Source organism: Rhinolophus hipposideros, assembly GCF_964194185.1.
Source record: "Rhinolophus hipposideros genome assembly, chromosome: 20".
Taxonomy (NCBI): domain Eukaryota; kingdom Metazoa; phylum Chordata; class Mammalia; order Chiroptera; family Rhinolophidae; genus Rhinolophus; species Rhinolophus hipposideros.
In genome coordinates, this window is record NC_138066.1 from 51792646 (window position 1) to 51809964 (window position 17319).

Below are 17319 nucleotides of genomic sequence, written 5' to 3' on the forward strand. Positions count from 1 at the left end.
GAATCACCCGAATTCCCCCTCCTTCAAAGCTGGCAATGGCGCTTGAATCTTTGTCTCATCGTGTCACTCTGATGCCGACTCTCTGCCCCCCTCCCAGAACCCTGTGAGGACACGGGGCCCCCTGGAGAATCCAGGACACCCTCTATCGCTAGGCCGGCTGATTAGCAACGTGAGTTCCATCTGCAGCTTTAATCCCCCTTTGCCTGTACCCAAACAGTCACAGGTTCCCAGGATCAGGACGTGGACAACTGTGGGGGCCACTTCTCTACTGGCCACACCAAGGACACTGAAAAGAGCTGACTTTGAGCTCGGGGAGGCTTTCTGTCCAGTCATCCGCCGACCAACAACCAGACGGAGCTACTGCCCTCTCGGCGACGCGATAGGGACCCAGGCCCAGAACCAGGAGAGCAGGGGCCCCTGACCCGTGCGAGCAGCTGGACAGGACAGGAAAGCTGCACACTCACAGCCCAGGGCCTGCCCTTGGGCGGCTTCCACGGCCCAAAGCCTTGGTTTCCTGTCCTGGAATAAAGGGATCATCAATTCCCAAACAGGAAAACAAGTAGGAACAGAGGTGCAAATGTCTCTTCCGGAACCTTCCTGAGAAGACCAAAGAAATGGCAGCCTGGAGTCACTGGAGAGAGGAAACAGCACCCCGACTTCTCCCGTTCACTGTTCTGAGCCGTGCGCCTGCCTCGGGGCCACCCTGGGTCAGCTGCTGGGACACAGTGATCAGTAGGACAGACATGGTGCTGTCACCCCCATGGAGCCAGCAGTTCCCACACACCTGAGGGAGCAGCCCATACGGATCGTGACAGCTGCTTGGTGCAGCGGGGGTGGGCACGGAGGGCGTGGGGGCCACTGGACACTTAGGGAGACGTGACATGGGACAAAGCCCACACGTAGTTATCCCCCTGGCCTTGTCCCTGCTCGGGAGCAAAGTGCCCTGAGCCCCAGGCCCGTGGCTGGCAAAAGCCGGTTTATCTTCTTTGCTCTCAAAGCCCAGTCAACAAAGAGTAGGGCTAGACGAGGCCATGTTAAACACGAGCCAGATACACACAAACAGGATCTTTCTCCTCCCACAAAACACCTGCTGCGAAAACACGTTGGTAAGGCCCCAGCTCCCCTTCCCTTCCCAGAACCAGGCAAACCAGGCACAGGCACCAGAGTCTTTTGGGAACTCCCAGCTTTCACGTTCAAAGGGGCGTGTAAATCCTGCAGGGACCCCAGACCAGGAATCCCATTCCCTGGGGCGCACGGTTTGGGGAGACCGGGTCTTCTTCATACCTGTGGGCTCAGATGATCCCCCTCCTATATATTTAACTTCAAGTTGTGGGATTACTGCAGCAGACAAATATATTTGCTGCATACATATATAACATTCAGGATTCACACGGGAAAGACGGGGCTGCTGTGGGCAGGGCCTCCATGTAGACGTGAGGACAAGACAACTTGCATTTAAAGTGAAGGAACAAAGTTTAGGGCATAAACTCTAATGCTAGAGACTTGGACCCACTTCCCTAAAGAAAGGACCTTTGAGAGGCTGTAACTGGACAAGACAGTTAAAGAAATGAGGGCAAGGGGAGATCTGGTGGCCTGACTTACTTGTCACTTCGACTAAAATACTATTTTCCCCCAAAGAGCCAAGGAAGTAGGGTCTGGGAGATGAAACCAACTTTAAAGATGAGGCAGGACCAGGGACAAAAGGACTAATCTCAAAAGGCAAGGAAACGTGCAAATCCAGCCAGGAAACTAACAATGGACTCCAAACTGACTTCTACACTGCACCTGTAAACTTGAACACAGAGAGAGGTTTTCACTGGAGTGGCAAAGGAGTAGCCACGCTAGCAAACAAAAATCTCATGGGGAAGGGGGGTTGCACTGACAACACCCCAGAAAAGCAGCACAAGTGTCCTTGCCTAAGGAAAGCATTTTAGTTACAGAAATGGAAGAACCGAAATGTGTCAAATGACATGTTAAGTATGACCTTCGCCTTGATTCCAGAACACCTGGATTCCAGTTCACCTTAATGACCAGTTCATCAGACCATTGAATTCAGGGTCGCTCATATGGAAAACCAGCACATACACCAAAGTGTGAAAGCTAAGGTGGACTGGGCTCCAGGCGCACCCATGGTATTTGGGTGATTTCCCTAGTGGCCAACAGAAAGCATGGAACAGACATGCCGCATCTCTGCATCTGCAGTTAGGTGGGTCCAAGCCCATCACTCACACCAACTTGAAACACCTGGGCAGACTTGACCCCAGAGAAGGGCAGCCGCTCAAGTGGGATAACAGATTTGGGGTCTTGCTGATCCTTTCCTTATACTGGCCACACGCCCGAACACCAAACATCTGTGGGCAGATACTAAACTCAGTCTTCCAGCGGCCAGGCTTCTCTCCTCCTTTGAGGACAAAAGTTCAGAAGATAGAAGACATGCTTCCGATCAGATATCAGATATGAGACAGCTCCTCAAAATAGATTTATCAGAGATGCAAGACCAGGGGCCCAGAGGACACACAGGTGGCCAATAGCATAAAAAACACCGCCACTGAAGTGAATGGGGAAAGATTTCCTACATCATTTCCCAGAATTTTTTCACAGGGCGGGGAAGAGTGCAGACTTGTGCTTTCTTTTCTTTGCACTGGGTTCATCAATGGTCATCAACAGAATACATATACAATAAGTCCTCACAAAACATCATAGGTAGGATCTGTGGCTTTAAGCGATGATCTATAAGAAACTCATTTTACCATAAGCTAATTGATGTAAACAAGAGTTACCCAGGCATCTCATCAATGTTACAATGAACCCACACTGAATGAAACATTATTACTGGAGGACCTGTAACTTGATGGAAGACCTGCTGTACAATAGGAGAATGTACAAACAATGTACACCAATAAAATCACTTCGCTGCTACAATTGCTTCTACAATTGCTACAACCCTCAAGCCCACCTTCCCCAGTGTATGAAACTAAGTAGCTAGCCTTACAAGAGAGGATTCAGGCCTCTGAAAAAATTGAGGCCCCTCAGCTAGGTGAGGGGAGACAAGATAAAATCTTTACTCAAGATTTGTGTTGCTAGGCAACCTGGTTCCCTGTCCCTGGAATAGCTGGCAGGGACCCAGCCCTTCCCTCTGCCCCTCCTAAAGTTATAAAGATAAGCATGTAAATAGACCTAACTGGCGAATTACACTCCTGCTCCTGATCAGCTTTCTGCCTGATAAACTGCACATACAAAGAATAAAAAAACAGAACAAAAAAATGTTTTTACCCATCTAGTTACATGTGAAATATCCAAATGATGGTCCTTAATAATAACAATAGTAAATTGTAACAAGCCCTTAGCAGGCACTAGATCCCTTTGATAATCATTGCAATAGGCCTCCGAAGTAGGCGGTATTATCTCCAATTTACTCCAATTTAAGGCAGAGAGCTGGAACAATTGGAGAAAGGTTCTGCAAACCCCAAGGCTGTCTTCTCAAATGCCTTTATATTGAGGCCTGGGAAGCCCTTTACAGACTAAAGTGAACTGATATTAGCTACCAGTGGTGACATGGGGTTAGTCTCCACTCCACTGTACTTTTATGAATCACTTGGCCTTGGTTCACACAAGGCAAAGAGTGAACCACTTTGCCTTGTCTGCACAAAGGGGGTCAGGGAGAGTGTGGAGGTGAGTGATGGGGGCCAGTAATATGGCCCCCCATATTACTCCCATAGGGGAGGTAATGTGGCACGGCCTTTTTATGGAGCTGTAGCCTCCTGGGCCCCAAGCTCCTAGTTCTGTCACTCCTAGCTACATGAACTTGGGGAAGTTACTTCTCTAAGCCTCAGTGTCCCCATCTGTGAAATGGGGATAATCTCAGTCCTGATTTTATGGGTTTATTTTGTGGGTTAAGTGAATTTATGCATGATAATCAGAAGCTATTTACACAACAACCATCACTGCTGGAGGATTTAAAAATTCCACTGGTAAGAACTTTGTTTAGCTGTATTCTGAGACTGGCTGGGCTCACCATAAATATCCACAAGCCAATAAGTGCTGCAGAAAACACAGTAACTGTGTGCTCAACACAATGTGCCTGTTAATGAACTTCATAGTTACTGCATTCCTCACCTTAATAATCCCTTCTTTGCAAAAGGTTCTTAAAAGTGTTTACTACTCACTAATCAATTGCACGTTAATGTTTCTAATGAGGAATTTCTAACACCAACACACAGATTTTTAAAAGTTCTCCACTCAATCGATGACGGACTTGGAATGGAATTCTGGAATCGGGGCTTTGGGTCCAGCCCTTCCATCCATCACATGGCCTTTTCTGAGAGCCATTCCCCTTTTCTTTCCACATAAAAAAATCTCTGCCTTTGGGTGGTAGAGACTACTCACCCGACCAGTCACAGGGGCTGGCCAACCAGCCCAGCTTCTCTGCTCAACTGGAGGAGGCAGTAAAACAAACTTCTCCCCAGGAAAGAGAGTAGATCCTGTCCTTTTCTATTTCTGAAGGAGACTGTGGCCAACATATGACACCAACTTCCCAGCGTGGGAATAACAGGATTTCAAGATTCAAGGGCTTCTGGCAGGGTTCCGTAGGTTATATTTAGCAATCTTAAATTGCCTATTTTTCTCTTTCTCCTATTCTTTTCTTTCTTTTAAAGTAAAGAACAAGGGGGCAGAGCCTGGGCCTAAAGGAAGTGAGTTTCCTGACACGCGGTTCTTCACCAGACCACGGCCCGCAGGCCCGGGAATGCAAAGAGCGCGAGCCGCGGGAGGCACCGCACGCTTTGGGGGTCAGTGTCAGCACACGGCAACCCCCCACAACTTCTCATTCGCGTGCTCGACTATCCAGCCAAACAAAGACCGCAAGTTCTCCGGTGGACGACTCCAGACAGGCGGGGACCGAGTATGCCGGAATTAGGCCCACTGCCGGCCCGGGGCACCCCCGTTGCCGCCGAGGGGTTCCCCAGCATGCTCCACGCTTGACCCGGGTGCCTGCGCGCCACTCGGCCCCCACGCAGGCCCCGCACCTCTCGGAGCTGCGGCGACTCCCCGGCCCCTCCCGGGCCCCGCGGCTGCAGGCGGACACACCCTGCACGCCCACCCGCTCCCCGCCGGCGGAGCACTGCCCGGCCCCCCTCGGGCCCTCGACCCCGCCCCCGCGGCCCCCGGCAGGGCCCCAGTACCCACCCGGGTCCCACAGCGGGGGCCGGATTCGCGCCGGCCCCGGGAGCCGCCGCCGCCGTCACTGCCGCCGCTGCCAGTGCGGCGCGGCGGGGCGGGGACGCGAGGCGAGGCCCGGCCCCCTACCCGCCCCCCGCCCAACCGGGGCCGACCCCGCCCCACGCGGCCCCCGGCCGCCCCGATTCCCGCCCCGCCGCCCGCTGGGGTCCCCGGCCCACGACTCTTCCCACGACGTGAGCCCCGCGCCCCCAGAGGGGAGGCGGGCCCCGGGGCCGTTCCACGTGCGCGCACCACCCCGCCCTCCGCGGGGGTGTTTCTCCTGTTTTGAGGTAGGACGGGAACGACACCGGCAGAAGGCCGCTCGGCACCCTCCTCCGCCGAGGTTTCTTCGCAGGAACCCCGTGGAGGGGGTGCCGGTCCCCCAGGTCTGGAGGTGGATGGGCGAGCACCAGCCCGGGTCCCCGGCCCCCGAAGGAGCAGCCGACTCCGAGGCCCCTGCTGACCTCACCTCCGCCTGCGGCCCCCGGGGCAGTTAGCAGCCCCGGGTCCCCGGGGGCCCCGTAAGGTCCCCGGGGTCATCGCAGCTGTTGACAAAGGCCGGACGTCTGTTGACAAAGTTGTCGCTTTCCAGACACTGAGCCAGTGGGGTAGAGCTCACACTGAGATAAGGTGTTCTCATTTATGCTTTAATATATTTACATATTAGTCTGTTTCCAACGCACATAAAGGGCACAATGGCCGCCTGCCCGGGCTGCCCGCGCCCCCGACGCCGCGCGTGGTCTCCGCCCGCCGGATGTTGACTGCGTCGCTTAGCAACGGGAGATGGCGGAGCCGGGCGGCGAGGCGGGCGGGTAAGCGGGGCCGAGGGACCACCGGTCTCAGTGCAGTCCCCACGCCTGCCCCTTTCCACAGCCCCGAGGCGGCCGTCCCCCGCCTGCCCCTTCCATCCCCACGCTCGGGGCCCGTCCAGCCTCCCCGGCCGCCCCCCACCCTGCGCGCCTCTTCCCCTTCCCACCGCGCGTCCCTTTGTCCTCGCCCACACCCTCGCTCTTTCCGCTCGCTCCAGGCGCTCCGCTCCCTAAAACCCCGGACCAGGCGCCCCGCGGTAACCATGGCAACCACTACGCTTGGCAGCCTCTGCTGCGGAGCCGCAGCGCAAGTGTCTCTGCTGGGCGAGGGTCCTCGGTGCTGCGGTGCTGCCCCGGCGTGGGCGGCGACGGGGACACCAGGCCAGCCCCACCTCCCTTTTGGAAAAGGGGATCCCGCCCCCTCACCAGGCTTGGGGGTCCCTGAGGTCACGTAGTCTGCTAAAGATCCTGCCACCAGGCCCCTGCTCTCTTATGTTTCGTTTAAAAGCACAGAAACGATTTTTAAGAATTTGCCCTTTACCTTAGACACGTCTGTGTTGTTTTCTTTTTTAAAAAAAGTAGGTTGATGTGTGCTGACATGGAACAAGTCCAGGTTACATTAAGTGAAAAGACTGAATGCCAAATAGTGTGTAGAGTGCGATCTCTACTTTAGGGGTGTGTGTGTGTGTGTGTGTGTGTGTGTGTAAATGCATAGAAAAATCTTTGCAAGAATATACCCTTACATTTCATACTATTACCATGGGTAATCTTGAGGAGGGAAAAGTCACAGGGGTTTTTTATTGTCTGTCACACATTTCTGTTTTAGTTTGACTCTTTGTAAAAAATAATAATGAGCTTGTCATTTTAATTAGAGAAAAACCAAAATAATTTTAAGAATGTAAATCAGGACATTTTAATACTATCCAACCAAGAGGTTACAGAGTATTTGTCCTTTCTGTGCAATTTTCTCTTACTTTCTATTTCTTTTCCCCAGTTTTGTCATAGACACAAGTATATTTAAGTTGACTTTTCTGGCGTCATCTATTTGTGCTGTTCCTTTAATGTTTCGATAATTGTATTTTTTTTAAAGATCTTTTTTTATTGGGGAAGGGGAACAGGTCTTTATTGGGGAACAGTGTGCACTTCCAGGACCTCTCTCCAAGTAAAGTTGTCCTTTCAGTCTTAGTTGTGGAGGGCGCAGCTCAGCTCCAGGTCCAGTTGCCCGTTGTTAGTTGCAGGGGGCGGAGCCCACCATCCCTTGCCCGACTCAAGGAATTGAACTGGCAACCTTGTGGTTGAGAGCCCACTGGCCCATGTGGGAATCGAACCGGCAGCCTTCAGAGTTAGGAGCATGGAGCTCTAACCGCCTGAGCCACCGGGCCGGCCCTGATAATTGTATTTTTCATTCATTCATTCCTGGAGCAATTCTTCTGTAGTACTCCCTATATGTGACAGGCGTGTTTAGTTCTGGGGTTAGTGACAAACATGACAAAGTCACAGCCAATAGCCTAGAGGAAAGGCAGTATTAACAAGTAAATAAACATGTATATTCATAGACATCCAGGAGGTAATAAATGCCAGGGGGAAAATGCTATTGTGTGGAACTATCACACTGTTTCTCTGCACCCAGGTCTCACCTGGAACGAGACTGGACTTCTGAAGGAGAGGAGGACCAGAATAAGGAAAGCGACCGGGTAAAGTTCCCTGTGGGACGAATTGTTTTGGCCTTGTGTTTACTAAGAATTAAAGCGAGTTAGGACTTTCTTAAGAAAAGTGTACCTTGCACGAGAGCAGTCTCAGTTCAGTTGCCAAGAACCTCAGTGGTCTCCCACCCCAAAGTGTTGGTGGCCAGTCGGGAATGCCATTCACATCCTTCTCTTAGATTGCCCCACGTTGTTCAGGATTCATTTCCTGAAATGAAGGATACAAAATAATTACAAAAAACAGAGAAAGTGCAGATAAGTTAAAGCACGAAACATAATCTCTTAGCAATGCTCAAACGGGTGTGGATGCAGTATTCCCATCAGTGTAGTTATGCTACGGAGAATAAAACCTCATAATCTTTTATATAGTGTTTCCTGATTTTTTTCTCTGTTATTCGGCAACAGGTGTCAACAACAGAGCAGAGCAGTGACCAGCAAAATGAAGAAGCAGTGGGTGCTGCAGAGTATTCTGAGGGGGGGGTCACAACTGGGGGGGGAGTTGGAAATGATGAAGAAATTGGAAACGACGAGGAAGCCGGAAACGATGGGGAAGTTGGAAATGAGGAGGAAGTTGGAAATGGTGAGGAAGTTGGACACGAGGAGGAAGTTGGAAATGGTGAGGAAGCCGGAAACGATGGGGAAGTTGGAAACGAGGAGGAAGTGGAAACAGAAGAGGAGTTGGAATCTGAGATGGAAATCATGTCCTCTGAAGGGAAAGTCAGTTCTACAGATCTGACTTACTCAGACATCAGTCCTAGGGAGGTGCCTGGAGGGGAAGATGGTCCCCCACACCCGTATGAAAGAGCCAGTCTTGAGGACACAGAGTTCCTCCATCCACCAGAATCCAGAGATGTAGAGGTCATCCCCACAGGGCCATCCCAGCAGCTATTAGGCTCATCCAAGCAAACGGGCCAGGATGCTTCCAGACGCAGGGTAAGCAAATCGGGGGGTAGCCTGAGGTCTGCCAATGCAAGTGTTTTACTACCCATGTGGTTCGTCGCCCTATGCGAGGAACTCAGAGTACACTGTAAATACCAGTTGCAATTCCTGTTAGAAATTCCTTAGCAAACTGAGGTCCTAGAATGCCAGGAGTTTCTGGGCCCCCCTTCAGTGCCTGCAAGCCCACGGCTGGGAATACTGTATGTATGGACATCCAGGTTGCCAGTCTCTAGAGCAGCGCCGTCCATGAGGATGGAAATGCCCTTTATCTGCGCTGTCCAATATGATTGCTGTTCTTCATGTGGCTACAGAGCACTGGAAATGTGGCCAGGGAGACAGAGGAACTGCTGTGGTGACCCCCCAGCAGGACAGCCTCTGGAACTCGCCCTCCTCACCCTGTTCTGACCCCTCCCCCACGTGAGGCTAGGTTCTCCTGTTGGCTTGAGGTGTGAATTGTTCTGGAAGGGAAGGAGGGGCAGTGTGGGGTGGGAAGAGAACATACTGCATTTCTCTGTCATCGACTCGGGGAGGGACGCTGCTATGCCCTTATGCGCCTATTGTCTCAGCAAACCCTGACAATAACCCTGTGAGGTGGGGACTAGTATCCCCATTGTACAGATAGGGAAGCAGGCAGAGGGACTTCTGTGTCGGGGTCACATGCTGTCATGGCAGACGGTCGCTCCTGCAAGGAAGCCACGTTTCAAACCACAAAGCGATGACATCTCCTTGTCTCGTGAAACCGAAAAGAGCTTATCACTTTGGGAAACAAATATCGAAAATATTCGATATTTGATGAGCCCTCACTAAGCTTCATGATTACAAGTGACACATGCATGACTGAGAACACTTTTAAAAATTGAACAACAAAATGAACAGTGTCTTTACCTTCTAAGATAACCAGGAGATTTGAAGGGTTGGTCACCTATGCCGCTGTGACCAACAGAAATTGCGTTCACCATTTCCATCCTTGGGTCTAGTTTCTAGAATATTCACTGGGAAACAGCTTCCAAATTTGGTCAACCAGAAGGGCAGAGACAAACCCTAAGACAGCGCCCTATTTCCTTCCCTCTGGCTGGGGCCCAGTCTTCAGAAGAAGTAGGAATTGTCGAGTGGGAGCCACTGTGTCCAGCAGTTGTATGGATGCCTGACCTGCTTTCTGGACACCCCAGAGGTGGGCATTTGACTCTGGGTCCCCACTGATGTTATTAAGCTCTGGGTGCCTCGGATAGCATTTCTAGAGTCAACGTCATCTGAGGAAGTGCAGTTAGAAAGAGCATTAGCTGGGGGGTGAGATAGCCCGACTTTGAACCTACCCTTGGCTAGCTGTTCGAACTTCATGCAAGGTCTTTGGCTTCTGTGAGGCCACTTCCCCTACAGGGAAGAGAAGTGACTGATGTCTCCCTCCCCGGGTTGTTGTGCAGGGCCATTTGTTGTCACTAATATTCACCAGTTCATCACCAGCAATAATTATTGTCATCAATAATAAGTGCAAGAGTCTTTTTAAAACTAAAATGGATCCAAGTGTTTTTATTGAGGGAAAAGGTGTTCTGATCCAAATGTCCCTGAAGTGGAATGGTTTGAAAGAAGAGAAGAAACAGCCCTCTTGGGAGACCACTGCCCGGTGCTGAGCCTTTCCTGTCTGCTTTTGTAAAGAGGGTGCTCAAAGCCATAACCATCCTCTCAGAGACGAGCATTTGCAGGAAAGAAAGCCACGCCCAACACACGCCTGTCCCCCGTTCCTCACCGTTTACACTTCGCTATAGATCCAGACAGGCAGAGGCCACTCCTGGATTCCTTGTCCGGGTGGGGAGTAGACAATCTCCATTTTGACCATTTGCGAAAGCCAAATGATATCCAAACGATTTTCTATTCCTTTAACAATCATGTTGCATTTTGAGCGCCGTTATGAATCCAATCGAATAACTTCTCTGGTCTGATGACGCCCTCACTGATTCAGGCTTGGTCCCTCTCTAGAAAACATCCTCTGAAGTGCTCCATCAGGAGGCTTCTCCTCTGAGGGCACACCACCGCCTCCGACTGAGTCAAGGGGACAGCAGGAAGTCCTTTGTTGAGCTGCTCCCGAGCATGGAGGAGCCCTTCGCACAGGAACCAGGTACCCTGGAGCCCAGCCACGGGATAAGCCACTTCACAGCCCCTTCCTGCCAAGGATGTCCCACCTGTCACCTCATTTCCTGCTTGGCTAAGAGCTGAAGGGTAAAAATATCATTAACAGTTATGGGTAACATTTATGGAGCATTGACTCTGTCTTATCTCACTTAATCCCTACACCAACCCACGAGGTAGAAACTGTTCTCCATTGTACAAAGACCCTAAAAGTCATTACGTAACGTATCCGAGTAAGTGGCAGACCCAGGCCCTGACTGAGATCCGATGACACCCCAGCCCACAGCCCTGACTGCCATTTCTCACGGGGTCCTGGCCTCGGAGAGGAGCTCAGTGACAGCACCCTTGAAGGTGTGCCTGTTTGCTGAGTTTCAAAGGCTTTCCCACCATGGCCTCATCTTTTTACTCTGCCTCTGTGTCCCAGTGTCGTGTGCAGGGGAAAGCAGATCAGGGTACTTCTTATTGCACATGACACAAGTGCCTGATGCCATCAGCATTCTTAGCGGCATGAAGACAGCACACGAATAAACGCGTTCAACACAGAGCAGGACCTCTCCAGCTTAGACAGACAGAAAAGCTGAAACTAGACCCTCACTGATATTCCATTGCCTTCTAATCTTACCAGCTGTTTCCCATTTAAACAAAAAAAATCAATCTAGCCTATCAGTAAGAAGCCACCATTCTAGTCGCTATTTATGTATAAAAAAAAGTATCTACAAAATGTATTTCCTTTTTGTCTGCCTTTAAAATGTGACCTTTTCACGGAACATGTGGAATCGATGACTAGGAGATTCACAGACAGAAGGCACTGTAACCAGCACTTGTGAACCCCAACACATTTGGGAGCTGTCTTTTCCTCTTTCCCATCATGCGGTGTGAGGTTGGAAGCCGGCTTTGCCTGATGACTCTGTTAACTCCTCAATGATGTTTGCTGCCCCCCCCAGAGGAGTCCGCCGCCCATCCCAGGGAAGGCTCCCTGCCCTCCTTCCTGGACAGGATCCAACAGCTCAGCACCACCGAGGAAGGGGCCACAGAGAGAGCGGAGTCTGAGGGGAGTGACGAGGAGGAAGAAGACGGGTCCCAGCTGGTGGTCTTAGACCCAGGCCACGTAAGGAAATATTCCCCAGCCCTGCTTTTGCCCCACACAGATGAAGAATGACTTAGAGACATTCTTGCACGTGCCATTTAGGCCCTTCTCTGCCCTCCGCCTCCACGGCCCATTCCCCACCCCCAAATGCCAGTGCTCACATCCCACCTGGTCACTGACAGTGACTCTGCTTGGGTTTGGCCTGCCGCTCTGTAAAGCGAAGTCTCTTTGGAGGCTCCTATACCCAAAGTCCGCGTTTCTCAGCCGGGCCGTTCTCCGTGGTGGGGGCATCGTAGGCACTCCAGGACGCTTAGCAGCAGCCTTGGCCTTTACCACTAGGTGCCAGGAGCACCTCACCCTCCCACAGTGGGACAGCCAGATGTCTCCAGACATTGCTGGGTGTTGGGTGGGGGCAAAACTACCCCCGCTGAGAGCCGCTGCCTCAGTCAACCAACCAGCTCCTGAGCTCCTTTGTCCCAGCCCCCTGGCAAGCGGGCAAGGCGAGCCTTCATGGACTGCACCCACTTGGAAAGCCCTGTGCTCCCATCCTTCGGGAAGATGGGGGTGGCGCTGGGAAAGGGGCTGGGTGGTCGTTCGCTGGTGACACCCACTCTGGCTCCTGGAGTAAACCCGGGGCCCGCGCCCCAGCTTGCCCTGTCATTTTGCCAAAGCATGCTGTCAGGTCGTCAACGCCTAGGACCAGACCTCTAGTGCCTGTAGTTTGTGGCTTCCAGAGTAAGAATCCCGGGCGGAAGAGGGGAGCACCCAGCGTGGAAGTCATTTCCGTCGGTCCCCACCCCCAACCCCCAGGGCTGTGGTGACAGGCTGAGTCCGGGATGGGCCAGCAGACTAACCGGTGTGCTTTGCATTCTTTCAGCCCCTGATGCTAAGGTTCCAGGCCGCCCTGAAGAACTATCTCAACAGACAGATAGACAGGCTGACACTGGAGCTCCGGGAGCTGGTGCGTACCGTGCCTCCAGCCTTCCGGCCGGCCTGTGCCCTCATGCCCCTGACCCAGCTTCTCTGTGTGCTGCAGGAGGTGTCCACCAAGCAAATCCGAGTCCAGCGGCAGGAACTGGGGGTGGAACTCTACGGGGTCCAACAGCAGCTGGTCCGCCTGCAGATGCAGCTCGAGAAGAACCAGGACTGCCACGCGATCACTGCGTGCGCGCGGCGGCAGAAGGAGCAGGAGCTGCAGGGCGCGCGCTGGCTCTACACCAAGACCTGCGAGGCCGCCAACAAGGAGCGCAAAACACGTAAGCGTCTCAGTGTCCCGCCGGGTCCCTGCGTGCTACGGCACGGGCACAGGGCAATGAGAAAAGCAAGGTGTGAGCGGCCCACAGCGGTTCCCAGCCTTTTCAGTGAGGGAAGGCGTGCATGTCCAAAAAGGCACCTCCTGAGGCAAGCCGCCAACGCCGGAGGGCCCACAGTCGGGGTACACAGGGTCAAAAACAGAAGAGGCTGGTGGGTTGCAGAGGTTCCGGGGTGGACATGTCCCAAGGGGCTCGCAGAACAGGAATGGGCAGGGTGTAAACAGGTGGGAACGTTTAGGTGACGCCAGTCCGAGGTGAAAGGGCTTGAATAAGCCGGGGACCCATAGCTGGGATTCAGTGGCTGATTTAGGAGGAACCCACGGCCTTTGGACCAGATGAGACAGTAGGGCTGTGACTCGTACATGCACTGTCACTGCTAACATGGGAGGTAGGGGACATAAGTCACAGTGGACAGTGGCTTCCTTAAGCCTTTGCGGATTATTTTAGTCTTGGTACTTTTTTTATGTTTCCAACTTTCTTTATCAACTCTGTATTACTATTAGAATGGGGGAAATAACCTAAAAGAATACAGAGGAAAACTGAATGCCACGTATGTCCCAGCTGTGGCCGGAAAAAAGAGTTCAGACCCTGAGAACTGCAGGAGAGGTTTCCGGATTGAAAGAACCTGGGCAGATGCTCACTTATCAAGCACCCCTTCCTGGTTGCCACCAAATCACCAGGAAGTACCAAAAAGAGAACACAATATTCATGCTAATTGTAACATGCTGCGTCCTCCAGATGAACTAGAATTTAGAGCAGCCTGAAAGAGGACACAGAACACCCCCCTCCCGCCCCAGCCCCCACCCCTCTACACACGAGCAGTGTGTGGCCACCGTGCCCCTCAGCCGAGGCTCAGAGTGTGGACGGGCTTCTGGAAAGTTCTTCGTGGAGGTTGGCAGAGGGCAGGAACAGAAGCTGTTGGACCAAGCAAGAATTCCACCCAGCAGCACCCTTTCTCATTTCCCAGCACTAACGCATTCGGGTGAGGGTCCCCACCCCGCCCATTGATGAGGGTACCACTACACTGTCCCTTTGGTGCATGCAACATGGGGCATTGCCACTAGAGAATGTCCATAGTTGCCCACCTCACCTGCGAGGGAGGTGAAGCCCACCAGTCATTGAACCTTCTCATCAACCTGTGAGTCATCAGCGGCAGTGCCCAGACACGAGAGAAGACAGGGCTGGTCAGACGCAGCAGACCCCTCCACAAACAGACCAGACTTGGAAAACAGAACAGCAGTATACCAGTTGGTATTCTGCATGGGACCTTAGAGGACAGCTCACCTGTCAAATGAGAGCAAAGTCTTGGGGAAAAGGATACTTGGGATTTAAAAATCATCATTGGAGAAAAAGGCACTACATATTCAAATCACAATTGCTGAAAACTGAACTTGTAAATTAAAAGGACAGTTTGAGGAATTCTCCCCAGAATTCAGAGCAAATACCCCAAGTGATGAACCTTTTGAGAAAGAGCTAAAAGACATGGTTGGCAGATGTCGGAAGATCAATATCCATAAGATAGAAATTCCAGGGGATTAGAGGTATTAACCAATGACATCAGAGGAAAACATTTGCATGAGTTCAACAAAGACATCTTCAGATGTAAAGATCATGGCGGGGACACAGGTGGGAGAAAAAAACAAACATGTCTAGACATAGCTGGTGACGCTTTTAAATTCCAAAGGTAAAGGGGGAAAAGTGCCACGGGCTTATAGGCAGGAGAAAACCAGACACTTCCTATGTTATTTCACCCTTCAGGGGTGGAAAATTTGGGAGATGTTTCCCAGGCTTATTTCACCTAGCTTAATGTAATCTTTACTGCAAAAGCTGGCAACGTACAAAAACAGAAAACTAAAAAGCGGTCCAACTTACGAGGTACAAAAATTCTAAATAAAATATTAGCAAATATTAAATATTTGTTCAGCAACAAAAGATTAAGTTCGGCCACATAGTACAAGAAAAATACCCCTTAGTCACGAAGGGCTTCTTCCTTCCGGGATAATTTGAAATTAGGAAACCTACTAATTCAATGCATTATATCCGTCAGTTGAAGGAGAGAGAAAAAATATTTTCGGGATGGATGCCACATGGTGTTTGCTAGATCTCATTGCCCATCCTAAACTGGGATAGAAGGAAAGTTCTGTATAAGTATTTACCAGGAACTGACAAGGAGGCTTAACTCAGTGGGAAGCATTGGAGAAATTACAGTTAAAACCAGGAGAGGTGAGGGTACCTTCCAGCACCACTGCTGGCGTCGTTTTGGAGGCTCCAGCAAGAAAAACGGGGAATTTTTGCAATGCGAGAAATGTAATGATGAAATTCTCATTCTCTACCAATAACACGGTTGTTCACCTAGAAGATTCAAGATTACTGATGAAAACGAGTGAATGGAAACAGTAAGAAATCAGTAAAGTAGCCGAATACCGGGTTTGCATGAATTCAAAAAAGACACATCTTCAGATGTAATGACTCATGGGGGACCACACCGGTGGACAAAACAACAAACATAGTTTTCTTCCCTACTGGTGATACCCAGTTAGGAATGACAATTTTGTAAAAACCTCATCCAGAATAGCGATAACAAGCACAAAAGACTCAGGAATAAACCTAACAGGAAGCGTGTGAGCCTGTCTGAAAAAAAACAATACAATTTCACTAAAGAACATAAAACAGAAAATGGATCGACCATGTTACTGGACAGTAGAATCACATAAAAATGTCATTTCTCTCTGAATTAAGTTCAGTGCAGCTCCAGTTAAAATCCACAATGGGATGTTTTGGGTGAACTTAAATTTATTTAACATAGTTACTTACTTATTTTCAAGAAGTAATAATTCAAAATTGAAGCACTCTGGAGTGAAAAGCCTCCTGACCTCTCCTCCCCCAGAGGCACTCATATTATTGGTTCTTGTGTATTTTTTTAAAGATACTTTTGCACATGAAAGCAAAGTTACAAGGGTACTCGTATACTCTCCCTCTATTTTTTTACACAAGTAGCTGCTTATTATACCTGCTGCTCTGTTCCTTGCCTGTTTTTCACTTGTCAGTGTGTACTGGAGGTTATTCCATAACCACACATAAAAAGCTCTCCATTCTTGACACATTGACTTTAAAGTTCACTTCGGAGACTAAATGCACCAGAATAGCCAAGAAAATTTGGGGAAAGGAAGGCTACTGAAGGAAAATTGTCATCAGGCATCAAAACACAGTACCGTGTTTCCCCGAAAATAAGACCTAAGTGGAAAATAAGCCCTAGAAGATTTTTCAGGATGACATCCCCTGAACATAAGGCAAAATTAAACAAAATTAAAAAAAAAAAAAAAAACTCTTAGGAGCCAATTAGTAAAAGACCAGTATCCCAGGAGAAAAACAGCCGTTGATATGGGAAGGCAATTCCGAGAAGGAAGAGGGCAACTGGTCTTAACACTGCTGGCCCACCCGGGGGAAGGCCTCTGTCCTTCGGGCCCACGACCCACGTGGCTGTTTCTGTGGGGGGGCGGGGGTTCAGTGGGGCTCAGCCCACCCTGAGGCTAGTTTCCTCCTAGGGGGTTAGGACCCCACCTCAGACGGCCAACCTCCACCTGGTAAGGAATCAGCAGAATGACCACGGGCCGGGTGAGCTGAGACTCGAGTCCCTGGGCGCCGCCGGGACGTCCAGCCTGCAGCGGAGCGGCTGACCCTGCTGGGTGCGCGCAGGTGACATAGGCTTTTGTCCCCCACATTAGCTTGTAAGGCCTTTGAGGGCAAAGCCTGGTCTCCGTCGGTTCAAAGCAGCTCCCCGGTGTCGCCTGCGATGGTGAGGGCAGCAACGGCGCTGCCCTCGTCGGGCGTGCGATGCTGGACCGGCCCCCGCTTCCTCCCCAGTGGCCGCTCTGCAAACGGAGATGGAGAAGCTGGCTGTGCACGTCTTCTACATGCAGAACATCGAGGAGGACGTGCGAGGCGACATCCGCGTGATGAAGCAGGTCGTGAAGAAGTCAGAAGCGGAGCGGTCGCGGGCGGAGGTGGAGAAGAAGAAGCAGGTACTCGGCCACGGCCACGCGTGCCGGCCTCTTCCCGCGCCCCGGATTCTGGCGAAGGCGCCTGGCCTCCTGCGGAAACACGCAGCCGGGAGCGGCCCTGCCCCC

The 17319-nt window shown here is 51.3% G+C and overlaps 2 protein-coding genes across 8 annotated transcripts in view; one reads left to right on the forward strand and one right to left on the reverse strand.

The window, feature by feature from the left end:
• TBC1D16 (TBC1 domain family member 16) overlaps window positions 1-5268 on the reverse strand; it is a 70633-nt gene extending 65365 nt beyond the window's left edge. For 3 of the 5 annotated variants that reach the window (XM_081029089.1, XM_081029088.1, XM_081029085.1), the window contains exon 1: window positions 5185-5253. The gene's annotated coding sequence lies outside the window, so the exon portion shown is untranslated. Of the gene's footprint in view, window positions 1-5184 lie in introns of all 5 variants that reach the window. The other 2 variants (XM_081029086.1, XM_081029084.1) reach the window with 1 other exon arrangement.
• Window positions 5269-5980: 712 nt separating this feature from the next.
• LOC308489343 (lysosomal alpha-glucosidase) overlaps window positions 5981-17319 on the forward strand; it is a 52065-nt gene continuing 40726 nt past the window's right edge. For 2 of the 3 annotated variants that reach the window (XR_013992084.1, XM_081030294.1), the window contains exons 1-7: window positions 6643-7720; window positions 8135-8662; window positions 10643-10781; window positions 11737-11900; window positions 12757-12840; window positions 12916-13135; window positions 17057-17214. Coding sequence is in view for 2 of the 3 variants with exons in the window: in XM_081030294.1 (XP_080886420.1) it covers window positions 7601-7720; window positions 8135-8662; window positions 10643-10781; window positions 11737-11900; window positions 12757-12840; window positions 12916-13135; window positions 17057-17214 (1413 nt within the window). In the remaining variant the exon portion in view is untranslated. Of the gene's footprint in view, window positions 6030-6642; window positions 7721-8134; window positions 8663-10642; window positions 10782-11736; window positions 11901-12756; window positions 12841-12915; window positions 13136-17056; window positions 17215-17319 lie in introns of those variants that run through there. The other variant, XM_081030295.1, reaches the window with a different exon arrangement.